Genomic DNA, 24,249 nt, shown 5'->3' with positions numbered 1-24,249 from the left:
ACACTGTCAGATCTCCTTGGGAAAACTGAGTGTGTGAGGCTTTTACTTGTAACCACTTAGTAGCTCTTTGTTCTTCAGAAGGGTGAAAATGAGGGTTTGAAAAACGTAATTTCTCAAGCTGAAGCTATGAATAAGAAGAACATGTGTGTGCATTTGCGTGCATGTGTTCATGCACCCATATGCCATCTGCACAGGTTCTAAAACACCTTTTTCACACTTCAACATCTCTGAAGTCAGGATGCATCTTATAACTTACCATGATGTATAATTACTATTGTCCATTTTTTCAAATGTGAACATCTCAGTAATTGTCAGGTATCTATCTATCTTATAATCAGTAGCATCTTAGATTTCATGGCATACAGTTTATATCCAAATATTTATAGGAGACTGATTTCTGAGAGATGAATAGGACAATTCCCTTTCCCCCAAAAAGTAAAACAAGATTTATTCTGACAGTAATAGTTGAGGTCAAGAGAAAAACCATTTATTTGGTCACGGAATCACATTCCCTTACATCACATACAAATAGAAAATGCAACATTCATTACAACCCCTCTTATGATCCCAAATGATATAAAGATTAGGATGCAAATTCACCATGTTTAATATAATCTATAAAGTGTAGTCTTGAAACTGGATCACTCCATAGCTTACATTCAGCTCTTTGTAGCTTCAGGTGATGGTCGTTTTTTAAAAGAGGGTGAAAGTGATCATTTCTGCCATTTGTGTCTGTGTGGATATGAAAGCTAGCTTCCTCATCCATTCATGCCTCCAACAAACCCTACCATGTGTAGAACAACAGGTTAAATAACTCATTAGAGACGTACAGACCGTATAAATAATCTTTACAAGATTGTTAAGCCTCGGAATCAGACTCCGCCCTCATTTTTAAGGATGGGGCAGTATAGAAGCGCTGTACAATTACAGAAGACACACTGTAGTCCTGGGGTAGGACTGCGGTAGACAGGCTCAGATTTGGAGACCATTTAACAAAGAACTTCCTTGGCGATATATGGTGACATATGGCTAAATATGGATAGATGGGATGAATTTATTACTGGTCAAGGTGTCCATGAAGAGATAGTAGCGTTCATTCCACTATTGAAATATTTTGACCTAGGACAAGTTGTTTAACCTGCCTTATTAGGCTATCTTACCTGTTCCAAAAAAGGGGAGAATGCCTGTCCTGCTTCCTTTTCTGACACTTAATGAGACAATGTATAATAAAGCATTTTGTAAATTATAGCATTTTATACATTCTTTCTGCTCCTATGTGTTAATACATGTACACACATAAAACATTTAAAAATATATTTTGTAAATAGAAAATATTTTTTCTAAATAGCCAAATATTCTGAAAAATGGCTTTAGAAGTTATCTACTTCATCTTGGCACCTTCTCCAACTTTAAACAGTTTAACAGGATTTAATGCTTCATAATCCTTTAGTTGAGACATCACCCCCTTGCCACTAGAGCAAATACCAGACTGGGAGGTGAAGGGAGGTTGCCTTTGGGAGGGTCTGTGTAGTGTGTCTGTGTTCTGGGAGTGTGCTGTGTGGTGCGGCATTGGGAATTGCTGATGTCATGATCAGTCACATTGCCATGACAACATCAGAACTTCCTCATTCTCCTTGTCTTCGCTTGGGGAGTATCAGCTTGCCTCAGGTCTGTCATCAGTCTGCCGCATGTGTTAAGTATGTGAGATAACCCAGAAGTAGTCATTCTTAAAGACACTTAGGGTGGGGAGTTTTTGTAAGCGCCTCATGTAGCCCATTTCAGAACTCTTAACTAAATATTCTGATGTTGAAAAGTTTGCCTTCATACATATTCAACTGAATAGAAATTTCTTTCTAATTCTGTATTTTCTTGTTTGAACCTTTGTAATTCAGTGGAGAATGAAAAGCTTTTCAGCATCCCCACTTACTTAAAGGATGTCATTAATTATTCTGTGATTCTTTTTAGGTGAAATAGACCTAATTTAATGGTAAGTGTGGCAACTGAAGAGACAGAGAACTGTGGGCGTTTTTTCCCTCCTTCTGTGTTTTGAGTGCTTTAAAGCCTGACGTGCTATGGATCCTGGGTTTTGGATAGACGTTGCTTATGTCCCTCAGGTGTTTAGTGATGTCTTTAAGATAACCTTTGGTCATTCTGAGCTTATGTGAGGGCTTTGTTTGCCTCAAGTACAGTTATTCACCCTGGATTGTCTAAGTTGTCATTTCAACGGTTATTCTTACTCATGGAAAGGAGATAATCATTGTAGGTTTGAGTTTTGTTTTTCCTGTCGAGATTTTTTTTTTGGCTCTAGCTTTCTACAAATGCTGTTGATTTCCCAGGTCATATAGCAAGAGGTGGATGTGATTAGCTATTTCCACAGCACATCAGCCCCTCCCTTCCTCACCTCAGTACTTATCCTTTACCTATAGTTTGCTCACAGTCAGTAGATGATTATGCTACTCCCTTCTCTTTGGGTAAGCTGTAATTTAAAAATTTACCTAATAATATCTTTATACTTTGTAAACTTTACTATAACTCATGGAAAATTTATCGAGTTATCTTTATGTATTCTGATAGTAAGCACTTATTTTTTTATTATTTTTTTGTTTATTTTTTAACAAAAGCTTTTTATTTAAAATTTTTTTTTCTAGGTCTCATCCCAGAGAGTCTCATTTAATTGGTTGAAGCACTTATTTTTTTATAGGCTTGTTATCAGAATGGAGAATAACAGCTCAAATACTAGATTGGCCCAGTCCAGGAACATGGAAGATTGAGGCATCCATCCCTGGTTGCTCTCCTTTCCTTTGTTATAGAATCTGATCTACAAATACAGATTCAGTGTAGTGTCAACCAAACCAAAACAAACAGTTTCAATTTAATTCATATAGCCTCTGCCCCCTCCATTTTGTTTTTTTGAAAAGAATAAAAACCTGTGTACATATTTTTATATAAAAACAGGAAAAGAAATCGAACTTATACAGAACCCTTCTGCCAGGAATTTGAGCAAGCTTTGAATTTTATTAACCGTTCTGCAAGAGCAGAATTTATGAACAGATTATATCCAAAAGAACGTGAGTGTCAATTATTTGTTTCAAATTTGGAGGATGGTTTTCCATAGAGGGAAATGTCCTAAATGGTGATTTGGACATCAATTGACCCATAAACATCTCTGAATTAAATAATGAAGCTGATTACTAACATGGTCTCCCATTATTTTTTGAGGGAAAATGTGTTTTCAGTTCCAGTTCAGGATTCAGGAGATACCTTTCACCTAGCACTGTCCTGGCTTCTAGAAGATTGTCCTTCTGCCTACCTCCCAACTCCATCCCACCAACGACCCCAGACAATAAAACTGGTTGAAAGAGAGAGATTACACCTCAACAACTACCAGCTAAATGAGATGAGGAGCTAATTTGTACTGTATACTGTATTATATACTGTACTATCACTATAGATTCTAATATTAGAAAATTTGCCTTTATATTCAACTGAATGGAAATTCTGTGTAATTTTATATTTTATATCCTTTTTAAGTGACTTACCCAAGGTCACATTGATCGTAATTGATCAGGCCAATATGCACACCCAGGGTTGGGCTCTGAAGTTTTCCCCAGTGAGGTTTGGATTTGATCTATGGGTAATAGTAATAATTATCATCATTAGTATTATTAAAGGCAGGGGACTTTGGAGTTGAGATACCTGAGTTCAGACCTCAGCTTTGTTATATATTGAATTTATGTGGCCTTGGGAAAGTTACCTAAACCTCTGAATCTCAGTTTTCTCTTCAGTAAAATGCGGTAATCATTCTTCTCTCATCGGGTGTGTGGGCATGTGTGTGCGTGATAGGTGGAGGGTGTGCTGAGAAAGTGCCTGGAATATAGTAGTTACTCAATAAACGATAGCTGTTACATATTAGTTCATGCAGAGAAACACAGTAGAGTAAAACTTGTTTCTTCTTTTTTGTTCATTAGAATAGATTTAGGAAACACTAGAATATTGTTTCTGGTAAAACTCATCAGTATATGTCTATGTTTATGTTTTCTATATACCTTCTGGGATTATAGCTACAAAGCTATAGTTTTATTATAGCGGTTTCATTTTATATGTGTCTAGGGAGACTTTCAGTCTAGAATAAGAATCATAAATTTTTAAAAAAGCAAAATAGTAAATAACAAAATATTTCTGCTACTTTAGAAATAGGGTATTTTATCAACCCTATTTTGTACCAGGAAAGAACCGAAATTTAAAGAATCTGCTGCCCTCATATTCATTCTCATTCTCTCTCCCTCTCTCTCCCTCTCTCTCTCTCTCTCTCTCTCTCTCTCTCTCTGTTTTGCTAGGCACCAGAGGCTTTGTGAGCAATAGATACTCTAAATAATTTTTTTAGTGTGAACTGCTTAAACTGACCAATAATATGTGGTGATATTTTATTCATTAAAGATTGTAATTTGAAATAACATTGGTGAATCTTCCTGTTAACTCCCTTCTGTTTTCAGCGTGACCCAAATGAAAAAGGTGCCCGAAGTGCGTTAGCAGTGACAGAGGGTAGGGCCTGCTATAGGTCTGTTCTTCTGCTGTTAGAGGTGCTCTATTCTTACCTCGCTGGACATCTTCTCTGCCTCCATTTTGTTTTTTCTTTTTCCCAAGCTTAGCTTTCTAGTCGTCCTTTCTTTGTAATTTCATTCAAAGCCTTCTCTCTGTGGGGTTCAGTAATGTGTGTGTTGAAATGGGGTGAGGGGATAGGTGTCTTTTATGTGGCTTTCCATCCTTTACTCCAGTACAGTGATGAGCTGTGACTTCAGTAGTGATCACCCCAAATCTACATCCTCTCATCCCAGCCCTCTATCTCAAGTCCTGTTTTCTGGTTATCTGCACAGTGCTTCTTTCTGAATGTCCCTCAAACAAAACATTTATACAGCTGAGCTTCCCACGCCCATGTTACATATCCTGTATCGATCTCTCCCTCCTGTGGACTCCGTAGCACATAATTGTCCAGACCACTTGGCTGGCACTTATCACTTAATGCCTTGCATTATTAGTGTACAGCAGCTCGGGTGCTGCAGGGGTTACAAGTACTCACATGGGAATTAGAGCATTATTTATAAGGCTTTTTGGAGACACAGCATTACAGAATTGAAGGTGCACAGGACAAAGTCTTTTAACCCTAGCTAGGTCTAGATTTTAATGCTTGCTACTTACTAGCTGTACGGGTAGGTCAGTCAGTCAGTCTTACTTTTTTTCCTGTCATCTGTAAATGGAGACCAATAACCCTTCCATTGTTATAGGATTGTTGTGAAAGTAAAATGAGATGTGAAAGATTTATAAATGAAAGTTTCATTTTTCCAATTGTTTCTCTGGGACAAATGTCTTCTCCATTCAGATTCTTGAATTCCAGTTATACAAATGCTTTAAGTTGCAGGTCTCATCTCTAACAGATTGCAGGCTTCCACAGGTACTGATGACTCCAGTCTTATTATCTTCATTTGTCTACTCCTCCTTACAAAGTGTGCCCACTCATACAGATACGGCCCTGGTCCAACACGTAACTTCATTAAAGGAAACGGACAAAAGCAAATAGAAGAGAAAAATTCCAGTGCACCTAGGCTATTAAAACAGTTTGCAGACTTTTTTTTTTTGGTAACCTCTTAAAGTTAAATCTGTTGTATAACAGCCTTAAAAAACATATCCAAGTGGTCATTCAACAGGTATCAGAAAGACAGCCTCCCCTTACCTAAGTTTTTTCTTTTTAGTTCTTTTTGGTTCCAGCACCCCCTTGCTTCTGCTCGTTGACGGTCAGCCAGACGTACTGAGCATCAGTTCTTTACACAGTACACCTACTTAAATCTACAGACCTCCACCGTAACACCTTGAGAAACAATAGTAACAGCACTTGTGTTGGTGTATTGTATAGATACTTAAGACAATCTGTGAAGAGTGTTGGACTCAGAGAGATTAACTAGCTTGCCCGAGCCATGTGGCTGGGAAGTGGGAAGATGAAATATGGAGCTAGATTTGTTGGACTGTTTTAATTTTGTTCCTTGGATTACAAAGCCCATACTCACTTAAGTTATCTGAAGAAGGGGAGAGGGCACTAAGTATATACTCGGAGGGGCTGTTGTAAGTCTCAGAGCAAAAGCAGCTGCAGGGACTCTGGCTCCCTCCATCATCGAATGGCGAAGAGCTCACCCGCTGCTGGCATCTGCTTTACTCTCTGCTTGCTGCCAGTCAGCTTCCTGTTTACTCATAGTTTCTGCTTCCTCATAACCTTGGCTTGCTTATGGTTTTGGCTTTTTGTGACCTCAACTCTACTACCCCCGCCCCTTGCTATTTCTGCCCCTTTCCTAACTGGTTCAGCTCTTGGAGTTTTCTGAATCAAATTCCCTGGGGTGAGAATCTGATTGGCTCTGCTGCTCCTTTTTCAATCCCAGGCATGTCATAGGTCACTGGCTCATCTGGGGATTGGCTGCCTTGGGTCAGATCCCTACGTCTTTCCCCATCAGCTGAGTTGGGAGAAGTGGATGATGTAGGACCGCCCAGCAGCTAAGTCTCTCATTTTCCCTTTTAGGAGGATGAGCATGTACAGGATAACTTGCAGTTTCTGTGGAGTGTTTCCTTATATCTTAAATCCTATTTGTTTCAAAAGTCAAGAATCCTCCCCAGGTGAATCTCAGCTGGATCTATCCCTGTAATTACTTACAACTAAGCACTAGTGGATATCTACAATTGATTATATATGTACACATGGTTTTGTATTTACTTCTCTTAATGTCGGAATTATTGGAGCTTTTGTGACTTCCTTATGTGTTACAAGAAGAGGGTAGAAACTCTATCTTCTCCTTTCCTTGTAATGCTTTACTTAAGAGTGTAGCACCTACCTAAGTCTGGAGCTTCTGAACCCTGACTGGTTAACATTGTTTTTTTCTAAAAAAATATATACTTGTGTTCTCTCCTATTATGTCATTCACTATTATAGAACATGATATTTTGTTGATAGATACTTTTTTTATTCCCAAAATAGAGTCCTTTAAATATCATTTTAGGATTATTAGTGTAATTTATTATCTAGTGTAATTCTTTTCATATTCTGCTTTAAAATTTATCATCTCTTGCAATCTTATCTTACCTTATAAGACCGTCGGAGGGTATCAAGTGCAGTCTTAGCAGTCTAGAATAGCACACTATCCAAAAATTATGACCTTACAGCCGTAGAAAATTAATCTACACTGTTCTATTGTGGTTTGGGTTGTGGCTTCCTAAGAGACCAGCCATGACAACTGAGGTTGTACATGGATTTTTCCCCAAAGAGGACAAGTCTGAACTGTGGGGATCTGGGGCAATAAGTTCTCAAGAAAAGGCGCCTACGAGTTGAACAGTTCTGCCTAAAACCTTATATTTTATAGTTGTGGTTGATAACTTGCTATAAAGGGTCCTGGTGAGAGGAAGTAGCAAAGGGGCAGCCAAAACAATTGTAAAGTCATGGAGTCGCAGGAAATGGTTCTAGCATCTACATACTGCATGTTAGTTGGGCTGTGCTTATTAAATCACTTTAAAGGGCAGTTATGTTTCTGCAAATTTTAGCAAGTTCTTACTGGACCGTTGTGTGTCTAGTATTGTGCCCAGAATAAGATTTTTTTTGCTGTGCTTTTTTTAAAATGAAAATTAGGAATTGTATGCATATTTTGTGTATATGGTTGTTTTTGATTAGGTGAGACTGACTGATTCTCATTACTCTCACCTGAGAACATGAGCAGCACCTTGGAATGTGGAAGTGAGGTGGCTCCATAAGGCACCAGCAGGATATCTAGGATGAATATTTGTCAGTTTTTTGCTCTTGGACAAATCCTTGAATGGCCACAGCTTTGCTAGAAGGCTTGATTTCCATAGGGGACACTATGTTTTCCTTCTGGCAGATAGGTGACTACTTAGGATTTTTCATTATCAGGGAAGATGGCCCTTTCCAGGAAGATACTAGAGGCCAGATTCCAAGGAAGAACTCTGTAATGCAATACTTATGCGGTGATATAATCCTGTAATTCTTAAGTTGAACAGGCCAACCTGAAAGGTATCAAGCCTGCCCTGGTTGCCTATCCAGAGAAGGTGGGCTCTGCCTGTGGGGCTTGCTGTAGAGGCCTTCTGGGTTGTACACCTCCTAGGCTTGACGCACTAACGCAGAGGTGATCCAGAAAAATGGCATCTTGAGCTGCCTGAGATCGTTTCAACCGGGAAACAAAGGAAACTACCTGCTCCCTTTGTCCATTTTTTTTTTTTTTGCAGAGTTTGTGTCCCTTCAATAGTACTCATTTGTGTAGCATCTAATAATTAACACATAGAAGGATTACACTGTTCCAGTCTTCTGGAAGGCTTACCAAACCGATGACCTTAAATGATGTTCATCCTTTGATGTTGTCACCTTGAAGGCAAACTTGCAAACTCTGGCGTAGAAATGAAGTACGGAACTTTACCGTGCGTTTTTGCGGTGAGGGCATGGGCAGTGGGGACCTGTTTTCCGTGCTGACGTTTTAGCGGGAACGGGGATTTTCAGAGGTTTGATGGAGGGCTGGTTTGTTCCTTGAAGTAGAAGTGATTGCCCGCACCTTTTCTGGGAGAGTGGAGGGCGGGGGTGGGGGGTGTAGTTTGGAAGGATGAAAGAACAGAGAGGAGACCTGGGACCAGTTCGCTTCCAACCCAGGTGTCCGAGGAATCCCCGAAACGATGCCCTTAAAAGGGGCTTCGAGCATGGGTGCAGAGCCGCCAACGGTGCTTAAGCAAAGACACGAAGGGGGGGGGGGGAGAAAAGAGGGGGGCGGCTACTCCGAGGAATGCGCGGCACGCGGGGAGCCAGACCCAACCATTGCACTGGAGCGGGGGCGCCGGCGGCTCCCCGGGCCGCGCAGCCCTGGCCTCCGCCCCGAGCCCGGGAGGGAGCGCGCGGGGGCCGGCTCGTCGGCGGGGCTGCGGGCGCGGCGCCCGGCCGGAGGGCGGGGAGGCGCGGGTGGGCCTGGGCGCGGCGCGGGGCGGTGCGCCGCCGCCTCCCCGCCCCCGGCCGGCGCGCTCTCGGGGCGGTGGTTGAGGCCACGGTAGGTGGGGACGCGGCAGCGCTGCTCCACCGCCGCCGCCGGGAGAGACCGCGGCGCCGCCAGCTCCGCGCGCGAACTCCCGTCCATGGCACTCGGGGCGGCGGCCGCCCGAGCCCAGCGAGTGTCTCCCGCCGCCGCGCCGCACTTTTAGGCGAGCGCCGAGGTCGCGGGCGGAGGAGGAGCCCGCCCCGCGCTGCAGCCCCCCGCCGGCCGCCGCCGCGCGCGGAGAGGGAGTTCCCCGAGCGCCCGCGGCCCCGCGGGCCAGCCCCCGCCCCGCGCCTCCTCCCCGCCCGCCGCGATGATCTTCCCCGGCGGCAGCGGCAGCCCCGCGGGCAGCGGCCACTGCAGGACGCCCTACCGCAAGCAGGTGAGGCGGCGGCGGCCCCGCGGTACACGGGGCGGCAGCGCCCGGCCGGACGCCGCTCCGCGCCCCGGGGGGACCGGGCTGGGCGGTGACCTTGCTCCCGGGGGGGGGGGGGAGCGGCGCGGGCCGGTGACCTCGGCGGGGCGCTGCGGGCGGCCGGGCGGGAGGGCGCGGGAGGAAGGCTCGGGGCTGGGGGGCGGCGGGGCTGCGGCGCGCGGGCCGGGGGCTGCGCTCGGCTCCGCAACAAGTTTCGTTTTTGTTTTTGCTTTTCTGAAACCTTTGTGTGTGGAAGAGCCCGGTAATCGGGCGTAGCACGGGTTTGCAACAGTCTTCACTTGGAACCCCAAGAAGCCGCCCGATTCGTGGGGAAACCCGGAAGACGTGTGTGTGTGTGTGTGTGTGTGTGTGTGTGTGTGTCCGCGCGCGCCCCCCTCCCCTGTACGTGTTAAATAGAGAAAGAAAAAGAAACAGGAACTTGGACTGTCACTTTCTTAAGGTTTTAGTTTTCAGAAGCACAGGGAAATCCTGTGGCATCCTAGTTGCAGAGATAGTTGGATAAGCCTGAGTCATACACATGCCTTTTATTTTAATACCGTTTCATACATTTGTTACCAGATCGAACTCCAAAGGCACTCTAGCGGGTAGATCCGAGTCCCCTGCCGGGAAAAGGAGTGGAGCTGGGAGCCTGTAGTTACGGCCTTTTGTTTTGTGTTTAGAAGAAGGCACTGAAGCCATGCTGTGATAAATCTCACAGAGCCTTTCGGCAGCAGCAATAACAAAACCTAGCTTTAAATTATGTAAAAAATGTGCAGGTCTGTTTAGAAAAGGTTAAACTGATTTAGAGGTCACCGGCAAGATGCTTCTTGAGAAAACAAAACCACGATTGCAGATGTTTTCCTTCCATGATAAATCTCTCGTCTACATCCTTAGCCAGTGAGACAAATGAATTAAGTTATTATCCCAATAATGGTAGAAGCGAACTATGTGTTTCCATGCAGACCATGGCTCTGGTAAGATCATGACAGATGACAGTGAGGCCGGGTGGCTTTCCCAAAGGTGTTCACAGGCTTATTGATTATGTTCAGTCCTTTTTGTTCTCAGAGTCCTTTCTGCTTTTAGGGAGGTGGGTTGTGTCCTAGCATGAGAATGTCTGAAAGGAGGTCTAATGTTGTCACACAGGGACCGTGTCAGAAAGTCTTGTTTCCTGCTCTTTGGTTCTTTTACTTGCTAGTTTTCCCTTAAAAAAGGCACCAAACACACCATGGCCTGTGTTCCCCCACTGTACAAGGCAGTGGAACTTTCACCCAGCTTAAGAAAAGCCCTCTCTTTTCATTAAACAAACAAAAAAAAATCTGCATTTGTGACCTGGCTGAAATATGTGCTAAAATTGCTAAGATTCAGAAACAGGCATCTCTAAACTTCATGTGGCCTCATTTAAAATAAACGCCCTCGGGTCCAGCACACTCACACCAACTTTATAAATGAAGCCAGTTTACAATAAATATTTTTATCCTGAACGCTCCTCTTCCACCCACCTCACTCTACCTGAAAAGAAGGCTAATTATGTAAAGGCCTTGTGTATTCATTTATTTGTTGTCAAAACCCGGCAGGGTGTTAGCTGTGAAATGGGGAAAGAGCGCTGAGGGCGAGGCCTTTTGCTGTGAGGGGCTGGAGGTTTTGTGTGTGGAGGGGGACAGCCTGCTGGTCTGGAGCACGCTGATAAGATGCTCTTCTTTTCACGGGGCTCTCCTTAGATTCAGAGACTAAAAGGGCTGACTGAATCAGAAAAACAAACAGACTTTCTTTTTTCTATAGGCAAAGAAAGAAATGAATGTGTAGGCATTATACAGACACAAGACCCCGGGTACCAGTGGTATTTGAGTCAAAGGTTTCTTTTGTTAGTATTTCGCCATTCACTGGGAAGGCACACTTCCAGCGCAGGGACCTGGTTACCGAGAGTGACTTTGTGATCTCCTCCCGGCTTAGTCTAAATGGGAAGTCTCATTAATGCTTTTTATAAAGTTTTGTGATGTTCAGCTTGCATCTTTCACTTCATCGTAGTTTGTTCCTTTTGATGAAGGAATAGCTGACTGTTAGGAGTATAAGGCAGTTTAATTTTAATCTAGAAATATAAAATCAGCTGTTACAGCTGATTACAGATCATTAGCCTGGGGGTGGGAGGAGTTGAATGTGAGGAATACTTAAAAATTACCTTGGGAGAGAAGTACTCTGTGTGTGTGTTTGTGTGTGTGTATGAATATATGTGATAGTGGTAGCTGACCATCTTTGAGCACTTAACCTTACTGCCTGCTGCTTACTGGTCTGAGTGCTTCTGGTGGGATAACTCATTTTGTCATCTTCATAGTCCTATAATAATAATATTTCCCTTTCACAGTTATGAAAACTGAGGCATTCATTAAGTAATTTTCCCAATTTGTACAGTCCAAGGTAGTACAGAGTCAGGATGTGCCCCCAGACAGTCAGGCTCTTAAAAGCGCCTCTCTGTGAATGCCTGCTCACAGGCACACCCCAACAGAAACTCCTCCGGAGCCTGTCTACGTCGCTGCCCTGGGCCCTTCTAGTCTCACAAGTCCAGTTTAGGGGTTCCTACCACCCTCTTTTGCCGGGGGGGTGGGCAGAGGCAGTGAGGTAAATGAGTGACGATATGGATGGTGGGTTTGTGATATTTGGAAGCAGCATTGAAATCACAATGTTGCACCACTGAGTGATTGTACAATTTCTTCTTAAAATTCTATATTTTATACGCATAGGAGTCGGCCAGTTTCAGTTAAAGCAGAGGTGGGTGGTGCTCTTCCCCTTCCTGCCCCACGGACTGTGTATCCAGGGCATCCAGGAGCACTGATCTCTGGCATCATCTAGGGTAAACAGGATTTTCCTGCATCACAGGCCTCAGAGCACATTAGAAGTACACCTGCTTGTCTCAGGTCAAAAGTGAGAGGCTTTCAGTGGAGGGATAACCCAGCACGCAGTATCTAGATACGGATTGCTGGTTTAGGTCTTAGTGGACAACTGTCCTATTATTGTTCCCCATGACATTCAGATACAGGAGGACATTTCTTAAGCAAATCCAGTCTGATTATATGAAAACAGCACCTCAAAACAAAACCATTTACCAGGGCTTTCATAGTTGTGGATATATTTTAGTGTGTTTCGAAAGAAAAACTGTTTTATGCTGAAAAGCCTTTAAATACAGAAAATGGATGGGAACTGCTTTCTTGAGGTAGTTGACTCAGTTATGTCATATACTTTGGTTTTTGCCAGTCGTGGTGTGTAGCAAGCCCTTTTTGGCTAAGTACGGTGCTCTGGTGGTTTACCCATGGGGGTTTGGGGTAGAAGAGTGAATGCAAAAATTCTCATGGATGTGTATATATTTCTTGTCCTTTACAAGTTCTTGCCAACTAATAGCTGTACATGTTAAATGTTGCTAGCTTTGATGAGTGAGAACTTCTCATCTCCCCAGTTTGCTGGTTTCTGGAAGATTACTGGGTGTAGCTTCACGTGAAGAATTCAACAGTGATTCAGTTTAAGAAGATGGCACACAAAGCTGTCGATTAATTCTCTCCAAACAGTTTCTGTTCCCAGCAATTTGTGTGTGGTAGACAGGGTTTCATTAAAGTTTGAAGATTAAAGTTGTGCATAGAAATATTTAAATGAACACTCTCTGAACTAGTCCAATTTGTTATTTTTTTTTTAAAGAAGGTAAACATTAGTGGAAATTAGCAGAAAATTAAATAGGTATGGATAAGTAAGGCCTTGTCCCGTTTGTGTAGGCTGTCTGGGTGTGCTTTGTGATTTCATTTACAAGCTAAGGTAACTCTGTTTAAATCTGTGTCTATGGCCATTTGAGAGGTACAGAAGTCTCCAGCAGTGGTGACCCAGTTTCTGTGCTAGGCACCCCTTTTGGCATCTCACTAGTACATTTACCATACTTCCCTTCAGCTGTTGATCACATTTCTCCATTTCGTTCTTTCCTTCCATGTAGTAGGGTAATTTATTTTAATACTTTTCAGGCCCTTTCCTGGTAGTGGGGAAAGAGTCTGTCTTGTCCAAGTTCCTGAGAATTTTTACCAAAAGCATTCTGCCAATAAATAAATATTTAAAGATACATATGACATTCCCCTCACAACCTCAGTTGTATTTCATCTCCATAACGTCCATATAAAGTAGAGAAAGATCAGGAATTTTGAGTCAGTGAATTTAAATATCTTAGTTGCTGAAAGCTAGGTCTCTGGAGTCAAGGGCTGTGTCTGCTACCAGGAAAAAGAGAAGGAAGCTCAGTGAAGAACAGCTGTAGCCCTACTCACTACACTTCCCGTTCCTTGGCCTCCCAAAGACATGTGGTACACAGAGCGTCCCAGATTTCAGCTTTGGGAATTACAGCTCTGTAATTTATTGCTGTGTTTTGTTTCACAAAGGCCTTTACTCTAGAGCTGTCAGATAACATACAGGAAGCCCATTTAAATTGAATTTCAGATAAACACATACTGTTTTAGTATTAATGTCTCAAATATTGCATGATACTGTGTGTGTGTGTGTGCATACATACACACACTAAAATCTAGCAACCCTACTCCAGGGAACACAGTTAACTTTTTTAAAACTAATTATAAAAAATCATAATTATCAACCACATTTTTCTACTTTCACTTAAAAGTTTGCCTCTTTGCGTATTTCTTGAGCCCTGATAATAATGCAAATTTCACATTTTAACTTCCTCAAGCATCACTCGATCTAATTAAAAGACCCTGGCTTAAGTTCTGGCTCTCTCTCTCTTGCGTGCTTTTTCAGTTCACCTCGCTAACTAAACCTTGGCTTCTGTTCAGTAAAGATGATGGGGCCCGTTCCACAGGGTTGTTGTTGTTAATCCCTCTGAGGTGTTACTATTATTAATGTCCCCACAGAGCAGGTGGCAGCGGGTGGTCCTGGGAGGCTGTGTGTTCCTGGGAGAACGTGACACAGCCTCCCAGACCGGGCTGTGTTCAGGAAGTGAGGGCAGCCTCCAAAAGGGTAAGGGCCTGGGACTTGAAAACAAGAGTATTAACCGCATTTGAACCAAAAGAAGTATAAAGTGAATCCCATTATATTCTAAAACAGCCGTTTCTGTATTATGCTCGTAGCAGAGTTTGCCCTTTCTTTGGAGAAAGTGAAGCCTTTCAATCCTCTGTTCTTTATCTTATGCTGATCTATGATTGGAGAAGGATGAAAAGAGCAATGCTCACTCTTGTTGATGAAAAATGCTACCTTTTAATCTGCTTAAAAGTGGACAAATTTGATTATTCGTATATGCATGATGACTTCCTGAATTCTTTTCATTGCCTTGTTTGTATATTTGGTTTTCAAAGAATGCCATCTTGGCATTACTCAGAAAAATAAACATTTTTTTTTTGTCCTTGGGTATGTGTAGGTGTTTGGTGGCTGTTTGTTTTTAAACTCACATCTGTGGAGAATGCTTTGTTTAACACATTCTAAAAGCTCAGTAAATTTTAAAATAGGATAGACATACCGTAAGGAGGGAAGGAAGCTTTTCCTGGAGTTAGGACAAGGTAAAAAAAAATTAAATGGAGCAACCCAAATTCTGCATTAAAATAATGAATCACTGTAGTTATTATCTAATACTTTAACAAATAACAAGTAACTGTTGATATTTACTGAATGGCAGCAGCAACAACAAAACTTGTTATACAAAGTAGTGCCCTAACTTTTTTCATTTAAACATAAGGAGCTTCACAACAATGTATAATGTAAGCTAGGGATGGTTGTACTATTTGTACTTGTTAATTGTAAATACAGTACAGTCCCAAAATATATTTAAAATAGATTGGAAGAGAATATGCCAAAATTTTAACAAGTTTTTCCTTCTGTTGGTAGAAAGAGTTATAAGTGACTTATTTTCATGATTCTTTACATTTTTCTCACCTTCTAGTGTCCCTGGCTTCACACAGTGAACTTACACTGTTTTTAGTTGTCAAGAAAAAGTTAGTGAAAAAGAAATCTAGAAATTTTTGTTATTTTGATGTCTAAAACTTGTGGTGAAAGCCCATGGGATTCATGACATGGAGAATTTCAGCGGGTGGCATGTACAGATGACACTTGTTTCTGTGCCTGAGCTTTGAGACGTGGACTTCTCCTGTTCTTCTGCATTTCTATTCTTATTGCAAACTCCTAAACAACCTTTTCTGGAAGTCACCTGTTTTTGAAAGTTTCTATATTGATGAACTTAGTATTTTTTATTTTATGCATACATTAAACAGGCCCTTTTTTAAAAAGAATTTTTAGAACATCAGTTTATCTGTATGAGTCAATGAGGGGCAAGTGTAGCTATATATATGAAATTCTTGATTACTTTTTAGGAAGTAGCTATTCTAAATATTGAGGAATTACCACTATTGTCTCTGTTTTCATTTGACTTAATAGCTTCATTTAAATACAGCTGTTTTATGGATAAACTTCTCCACATTTAATTTCTGTATTAAATGCAAAAAAAAATTGAGACTGTTCCATTACTTACGTCAGAATCTTTTGGATCTGTTTTATTATGAATACTCAATATTGTCTTCATCATATACTTACTTCCTTTTTAGTTTTAACTTATTGAAAGGGCGAGTGCCGTGGGAGGTGTGGGTTCGTTACAGTTGTCTTTATAATGCAACAGTGAAGCTTTCTGTAAGAAATACACTGTACTAGTAATGTCAGCACTTCGCAAGCTTTTGTTACTTTGTAACCCAGGGGGATTTTCAGCACATCAGGGGAGTTTTAGGTATGCACCAAAGAGGCTGCAAGACTTCAGTGAAAGGAGAGAGCACTGAGGGAGGAAGGAAGAGGGAAGAGTTGGGGGGGGGAGGCTGTTGAGAGAAAGAAAGAAAAGGAGAGCAGTGTTGCCTTGTTAGGTTCTTCATTAGTTGATGCATCACGTTAAGAAATCTGTTAAACTCTCACCGTTTTGGTGCTGTGTAGGATGGGTGCAAATATGTCGCTTCATGGTTTTGTATTTCAGATTCTTACATGCCCTTTTTAATCTTTATACTATTTCAGTCACCTAGAACAGGGGCGTCAAACTCATTTTCACCTGGGGCCACATCAGCCTTGCGGTTGCCATCAAAGAGCTGAATGTAATTTGAACTCCTTAACCGTTAAGGAGCAGTTACGTTTATACAGTCCTAAAATTATTTCGGCCCTTTGAAGGCAACTGCAAGGCGGATGTGGCCCCTGGTGGAAATGATTTGGACACCCTTGACCTAGAATATTCCTCTCAGTTCTGTTCTAAGACAAGATCTCTGCTCTCCACTTCAGGGAACTGCTTTGGGAAGACCATTTATGATCCACCCAACCCTACTAGTCAAATATTCCAGAAACAACTTTGTCTCCATTCTCAATTTTATAAGTCAGGTGCATCAGGGGAGTGGCTAAGTTCTTTTGTTTAACTGAAAGTGTAACAGTGACTTAGAAACATTGTTAAATAATTATTGAGTGTGTGACGGCTGTTAAGTGTTCTTTGGAGCAGACATCATGCTGTAGGAAATACACTGTTGGCGGGGAGACACTGTTGCTGCCCCCCCCTCCTCCCACCCCCAACGGGCAGGCCAGGGAAACCAGCTGTGAGACGGTGAAGACCCAAGAGGAGACAGTTAAGTTGTGGACATGAGAAACAACCAAAGTTTGTAGACATTTAGTCTATAAAAGCCCCTAAGCCCTGGCTGGGGAGCTCAGTTGGTTAGTGTCATCCTAATATGTCAAAGTGCGGTTCGATCCCTGGTCAGGGCACATACAAAATGAACCAGTAAATGCGTGAATAAGTAGAACAACAAATCTGTGTTTCTCTCTCCCCCTGCACTCCTTTCCTCCCTCCCCCCTTCTCTCTAAAATCAGTAAATAAAAAGTATTATTTTAAAAGCCCCTAAAATTGTGTATGAAATGTTGCCTGTATCGGCTCCTCCTCGGGGAGAGGTTCAGAGCATCCGTCAGTTTGCCCAAGGGATCCGAGTGCCGTGAAGATTTGATGACTGCCCGCGAAAGGAGGGGGAGAAGGAGGACTGAAGGACCACGCCACAATTTCTAACTCAGCGGCCAGGATCGTTGGTTGCATCATGGAAGGTGACATTTCTGGCAGAAGGAACATTACAGCAAAGGTTTGAACATAGAAAACATGGGCTTTATTACAGGGGAATAGTGACTAATTCTGGTTAGCTGGACTGTATGGTAAAGGTTGGAGGGCAGGAGGGATAGGGTCAGGCTTGCTGCAATGAATGAGGACAGAGCCTCAGTTTAGAAGGTGAATGAATCCACAATTGAAATAAAGCTGTGAACTGGAGTAGTGGCAGTGTGACTGTTTTAGAAGGAGTGGACTCAAAGTATTATACAGTGAGAATTAAGATCGGGCTGGTGACTGGCTGGATGGGGAGGGGATGGTCTTGGCAAGAGTGTCTTGGTTTCGAGTCTTACATGATTGGGAAAATGAAAAGTTACTGTAAACCTCTGAGGTTTACTGAGCTCTGAGGAAGCATAACCCAGCTATTGTCTTACAAGGATTTATACATTTTTTAGGTGTTAAAATAAATGGGAGGGGGTTGTGTTTGCTAAATGCTACATTCTGATACTCGGTGTCCACCCGTGAGGGATGCAGAAGGCCTTTCTGTGTTCAAGTCAGTCTTATAAGGGGGAATTGTCCAGCCTAAAATGCTAGTAGTGCCCGCAGTGTGAACCTCTTTAAGAACTCATTTTGGGTCCAGGAAATGGTTGCAAACATTTTTTTATTGCTCCTTTGGGATTAAAGCCATTTAATCCAATGGCTTCTTAAAGCCATTGTAGAGTCTGTGCCACCTGAGAGCATGACTTGTCCTCTTTGGCCTGATTTCTCACATTCTTTTGAGTGAGGTCTTATGCAGTCAGTCTTTTTCTCGATAGTGTACATCATCTGTAACTACGTAGTTGTCTGTAACCTCTGTAATACAACAAGTGTATTGGTTATGTTAAAAGATCACTCCCTTCAACAGGAGTATGGAAGGTGGCCCAGTAGGGTGGTGAAGGTATCAGCAAATTCATCCTACTACAAAAAAAAATTAGTCACTTTCTGAGGAAAGTGATGAGCTTGGTTTGGCCATTTTAATTTGGCCACATGAATCACACCTTGCCACACCCCCCTTTCATCCCAGGCAGAACTTTTGATCAAACAGTTAATAGTACAAACCTGAAGCTCTGGGCAAGAAGCTCAGAACCTTCTCCAACATAATAGTTGGGTCACTGGGAGTAGATTAAAGCATTTCAGGAGAGAATGTGTCTAGAAGAGTTTGGGCAGACCTAGGGGTACACAGATTTGGTAGTGGGAAGGTAGAGGATGAGCCTTTGGCAAAGGAGGGGAAAGAAATGGCAAAATATTGGGAGAATCCAGAGAGCACCACAGAAACCCAAGAAGAACATTTTCAAGATGGTCAGCTCTGTTAATGTTTCCCTGAGGTAAAAGAAGGCAACGGCTGAGTAAAAAGCTGTTGGAAATACAATACCGCCCCCCCCCATCCACAGTTTTAACCACAGTCCAAATTTTTTAAATGAAAAATTCCAGAAGTAAACAATTCATAAGTTTCCAATTGCGTGCTGTTCCGAGCTGCATGATGCAGCGTTGCACCCTCTCTCTGCAGCCCGCCCTGGCTGCGAATCATCCCTGTGCCTGTCCAGTGTGCACCCATTCTGTATACGCTCCCCGCCCATTTGTCACCTTGGAGCCCCCTCGGCCATCACCTTTACTGTCTTGATATCACAGTACTTATGTTTAAGTAACTCTTGTGTTACTTAATAATGCCCCCAAAGAGCAAAAGTAGATTCCGATACGCCAGACAGATGCCGTACAATGCTTGCTACACGTCATCCGAAGGTCCGGAGTAGCTGAACTCTGTCGCAATGCGGCCGTCATTCACCTCACTTCCTCCCACTGCCTGGGCCCTGCATCATCTCACAGCATCACGAGAAGGGCGCGTACAGCACAATAAAATATTGTGAGGGAGACCGCACTCACGTAACTTTTTACATTATAATATTACAATATTATAATTGTTCTACTCTATTACTCATTGTTGTTAATGTCTTACTGTGCTTAAGAGGTAAACTTTATTACAGGTGTGTATAGATAAGAAAAGCATCGTATGTATAGGGTGTGTACTACCCATAGTTTCGAGCATCCACCTGTGGTCTTGGAATGCATCCCCTGTGAATAAGAGGTGGGGGCTAATGTGTTCATTGGGAGGTCTTGAAAGCCTTTTGAAACAGGTTTTTGTAGAGCAGCATATGGGTAGTGAGGCAAGGAAGGGGGTTGGGGACAAGGGTTGAAGACAGCACAGCCCAAACGCTTTAAGGAATGGTTGAGTGAAGAGTGGATGACTTTTGAAAAATCAGGAATCAAAAAGGAAAGAGCGTTCCTTCAGACGGCCTTGAAGCCAGATTATTTTAGTATCTATTGTGGTTGTAGATAGAGCAAGGTAATGGAAAACGAGAGAAGAGTTGGAAGTAGTTTTTTCTTTTCAGAAAGACTGAAAGGGATTTGCGAGAGTTTCCCGTCAGCGATACAGGAAGGAGGAGACGGGTATGATGGGGGTGCGTGTTGAAGAGGAAGGCCTGTGAAGCTCAACCTCTAAAAGCTCCCATTTCAGTAAAGAGGCTAGGCCATTTGTTAAGATTTTTTAAAAAGGAAAACAGAAAATGGGATTCTAGGCTTGAAGAGTGTGACAAAAGATTTGGAATAATGGCCCTTGAGAATTTGGTGACCATTCAAATAGAGAGAGGTAGTAGAAGGATTCTGCTGTGCGAGGGCCCCTGGGGGTTCACTGGTCTGAGTAGGCAAGATATTTTGACTTTTTTTTCCAGCAGTAAAGAAAGGGAAAGAATCTGGGTAATGGGCTCCTGTCGGGTTTGCCATTGGTAAGGTGAATAGGTGTGAACATTGAAAGCATTGTTATGCAGGTTAAGGAGACAGGTGAAGTCTAGAAAGAGAAGAAACTTTGAGAACAGGGAGGGGCATGAAGTTATGATAAGATAGAAAGAAAAGTCCCTGGGAGTGAGGGAGGGAGACAGATCGGAAAGGAAATTCCGTGGTCAAGATCTTGAAGGCAAAGTAGTTCCAGAATCTTCCCTTGCAGTTGTTGAGAGGATCAAATGAGATCATGCCCGTGTCCATCTGACGTGTCCTAAGTGCTCCAGTGGTTGCATTGATTAAGATGTGGCTCTTGTATAATTTATACCCCCTTATAACTCCTGTTAGATCATTTGTGTAAATAAAGGCATATTTCAGACTTTAACCAACTATGAACCACAAACCAAAATAAAATATTATTTTTTAAACAATGAACCACAAGCCCAACTGAAGTTTTAAAATACACCTTCAGACGATTTCAAAACATCTTAATTTGCTTTTAAAGAACAAAAAGTGAATCTTTTCTAATTATTTGTCCTCATCAAACTTGTAAGCTCTTTGAAAGGAAGGGCCTAGTAATTCCTGAGCACTCTCTATGGCAGAGATACATGTGGGTACCTTTACCTCCATTCTCTCTCTTTACAACACCTCTGTGGGTGTTTCCTCTGCTTTGTTTCACGGGTCAGGACAGTTAAAGTTGTTTACCCCAAATCCTGGAGCGAAGGGGCCAGAATTGCTACCCAGCCTCTAAGGCCAGCAAGAATGATTTCATAAGTTCCTTTTGAAGTAAAAAGGTGGACATGGGTGTTGATCTCAGCTTCCTCATTTACTAGTTTCATTACTGTGAACACAGTTCTTAAACTTTCTGGGCCTTAATTTCCTCAGTGGCAAAACTAGATGTAATACTTACTTAATGTTACTGAGATGATTAGACAAGTCCTGTGTCCTATGTGACAGCACTTAACACATTACCTGGCACAGGTGGTCTGTCTGCATCCCTCCTTTATTGGGGTGTGGCCTAAGAAGTCAGTTTACACAAGAGGATCTTGGAGGATGGGTCAAGGAAAGCACGAATTGATTAATGCGAGTGGTAGAAGACTGCGACCCTTCTATTCAGGGGCAGAAAGTACTTTGTGGTGAGAAAGATCTGAGAGGGAAGCTCAGGTATTCTCATCGGTAACATGGAAATGACTCTGGGACATCCTGGAGTGGAGGGTCAATGAGTTTGTGTGAGATAAAGTGCTGTATGACATGGAGACACTGGAGAGATGGCCTCATGCTTCGCCAAGTGGTGCCTGAGACTCTCGGGGGAGCATTCTCCTTTCAGGCGTCTGATTTTAAATTCATGGAGTTTATTGTTGATAGTACCTTTCCCCAAATTGTGTTCACTAAGATACTCAGCTTTTATTAAATGTTGAAAGTGTTCCAGGAATTAAAAATACTCAGTGTTCAGAGAAACTTGGGAAACACCATATACTTTGTAGTGCTGTTTCAGGGAGCAACAGTATAAAATTAGTAGTAAAAATCTGAGAAGTCTGCAGGAAAAACATTTGTCTAACTTCGTGTATTTCATTGTTTCCTAGAATTATTTGCTTATGGAACCAGTTAGACCTAGAATATTTACTAAATGTCTTCTATTGAATAGTTTGGGGAAGACTTATTTAAAGGGACCTTTTGCATTTTAGAGTTTGAAGGGACCTTAGAGATTCATTATTCCAAGCCCTTTAATTAAGGAATTTAAAATTCAGAAACGTTGAATGATTTGTCTAAAATCTCACAGCTTGAAAAACCTAAGTCTTCTAACTCTCAGGACTCCACCACCCTACCTCAAAAGCCTTGGTGTTTCTGAGTGTGGCACACCCTCACCCCAGTGTTTCCAGAATTGTTTTCATGTGTGTGTTTTTTTTTTTTTTTTTTAATCACTCTCTGAACAAGTTGGCCCTTAGGGATGGTATGCTGCGTGTTATTTTCAGACAAAACAAATGACTGTCATCTCTTTCATTTTTAATTTCTCCTCTCTTAAGGTTAATTTTCCCACCTATTTTATTGCTTCTTAAAGCATTTATGAAATCAAGATTACTGACTTGGGAAATCAACCTTGTTTAAAATATTAGTGATCTAGAAAATCCACACATTATAATTATTAATGATTGTACTTTTGTCCTCTAAATTGTTGTCTTTTTCAGGCAATTGGCTGTGGGTAGGTGAATTTACATATTTTAGCCCCTTCCTGCCTGACTTATTACAGCATGCAAAATTTGCTCTGTGGTTTCTAGGTTAAGTTCCTGTACAGAGAAACCACAGTGAAAAATTTATAACACTTCCGTGATGAATGCCTGTCTAGGACATGCTGCTATGTTTTCCTGAAAAATCTGAATGACCAGTTTATTGCCCTTTGTTATAATTAAGATTTATGTTGGGCACAGATAGTTTACTTGCAGCATTTCTCTTTTTATGCATTTTAAGGTTCTTAGTTACTCAGTCTAAAGAAAAGAGGGTGGGTATCTGTCAGAGACCCTCTCTGATTATTTCATGAAAATTTACCCTGAATGAATCCTTCGACATGATTCGAGTGTTTTGGATGGATAGGAAACAATATCTGTTACATTATGCATATCACAAAAGAAACATAAAATATTAGTGCTGAAAGGGCCTTGAGATCAGCTTTTCCACATACTCATTTCAGAGGTGAGGATATTTCAACAACACACAGTTTATTTGTAACAAAGCCAGCGCTAGAATCCGTGTACCCTGACTACCAGTGTAGTTTGGACCTTTACAAAAAAATCCAGCTTGGATCTTCATGCATTCAATCAATATTTTAGAGCCCGTTACAAGCCAAGCACTGTGTTAAGCCTTGGTGGGAATAACAAATTAATGACTGTTCTCAATTCTTGTCGTCTAAAAGGGGCAGTGGAACAAATATGTAAATAACTGTATAATGGAGAAATTAATCACTGCCTTAAGAGGTGCAGACATTTAAGAAGTACATAGTAAGAACATGTCTGATCTTAGGTCTCATGCGCTGGTGGGCTCGAGTTTAGACTGTTTTACTTCCAGGTGTATTTAATTTGATTCCAGGATAGACGCAAGACTCTGAGTTGGCTGATCAATTTTGTCATTGTGTTGGTTGTCACCTTAGTTACTGTGCCCTTTAATTGACTGTATTCAGCTGCTTATTAGGGTGCCAAAGCAGAGTAGAGAAGAAAAGAAGTATGTCTTCCACATGATTGGCATCAATTTATTGCCAAATTTGGTTTTATTACTTCTTTAAAAGGAATGTGGAAAAACTAGAGCGCATGAAGAGGAATTCAAGCAAAAAAGATACTATTTCATTTTCTAAAAGGTCCTTCCTCTTCTCGTTGTTTGCTAGTCCAGTGTGTGAAGTAGGGTTGGGAAATAGTACCTGTGGGGTCGGGGCTGCTGGCAAAGGAAGAAGTCAGTCAAGGTTCGCATCGGAATTGCTCATGCATTTCGTAGGCTGGGGGGGTCAGCAAATGTTTTTCTGTGAAGGCTCCTTATTTCAGTCTTTACAGGCCATAAGGTCTCTGTCACAATTACTTAGCACTGCCTTTGCAGCTCAAAAGCAGCCATAGATAACACATAAGTGAGTGGACATGGCTGTTTTCCAAAAACTATTTTGAAGAGCAAGTGGCCGACGGGATTTGGCCTGCGGACAGTAGTTGGCAGGCCCTGGATCTATAGAGTCCTTTGTTTGATGGCTCTTTTACCAAAAGGTGCACAGAAGGAATGGAAAGAAAATGAAACTCAAACCAGATAATAATGATACTTATTAGCACTATCAAATTAGAGTAGACACAGAATAAAAGCAAGTGAATGTAGGCCTGATTTATAGCTTTGATCAAAAGGTTTTGGATTAAAGGCTCAATCTG

At 42.0% G+C, this 24,249-nt stretch overlaps 1 protein-coding gene across 8 annotated transcripts in view; it reads left to right on the top strand.

The window, feature by feature from the left end:
- The window catches only part of RBMS1 (RNA binding motif single stranded interacting protein 1), a 206,322-nt gene that overhangs the window by 68,464 nt on the left and 113,609 nt on the right, over nucleotides 1–24,249 (top strand). For 2 of the 8 annotated variants that reach the window (XM_053918724.1, XM_053918723.1), the window contains exon 1: nucleotides 9,046–9,441. The exons of the other annotated variants lie outside the window; for them this stretch is intronic. In XM_053918724.1, coding sequence (XP_053774699.1) covers nucleotides 9,373–9,441 — 69 coding nt within the window. In that variant the 5' untranslated portion in view covers nucleotides 9,046–9,372. Of the gene's footprint in view, nucleotides 1–9,045; nucleotides 9,442–24,249 lie in introns of those variants that run through there. 8 annotated transcript variants of the gene reach the window in all.

The sequence above is a fragment of the Desmodus rotundus genome, chromosome 2 (genome assembly GCF_022682495.2).
Source record: "Desmodus rotundus isolate HL8 chromosome 2, HLdesRot8A.1, whole genome shotgun sequence".
In the NCBI taxonomy this organism is placed as follows: Eukaryota; Metazoa; Chordata; class Mammalia; order Chiroptera; family Phyllostomidae; genus Desmodus; species Desmodus rotundus.
The sequence above is the reverse complement of the archived record's forward strand: the minus strand, read 5'-3'. Positions and strand labels throughout refer to the sequence as shown.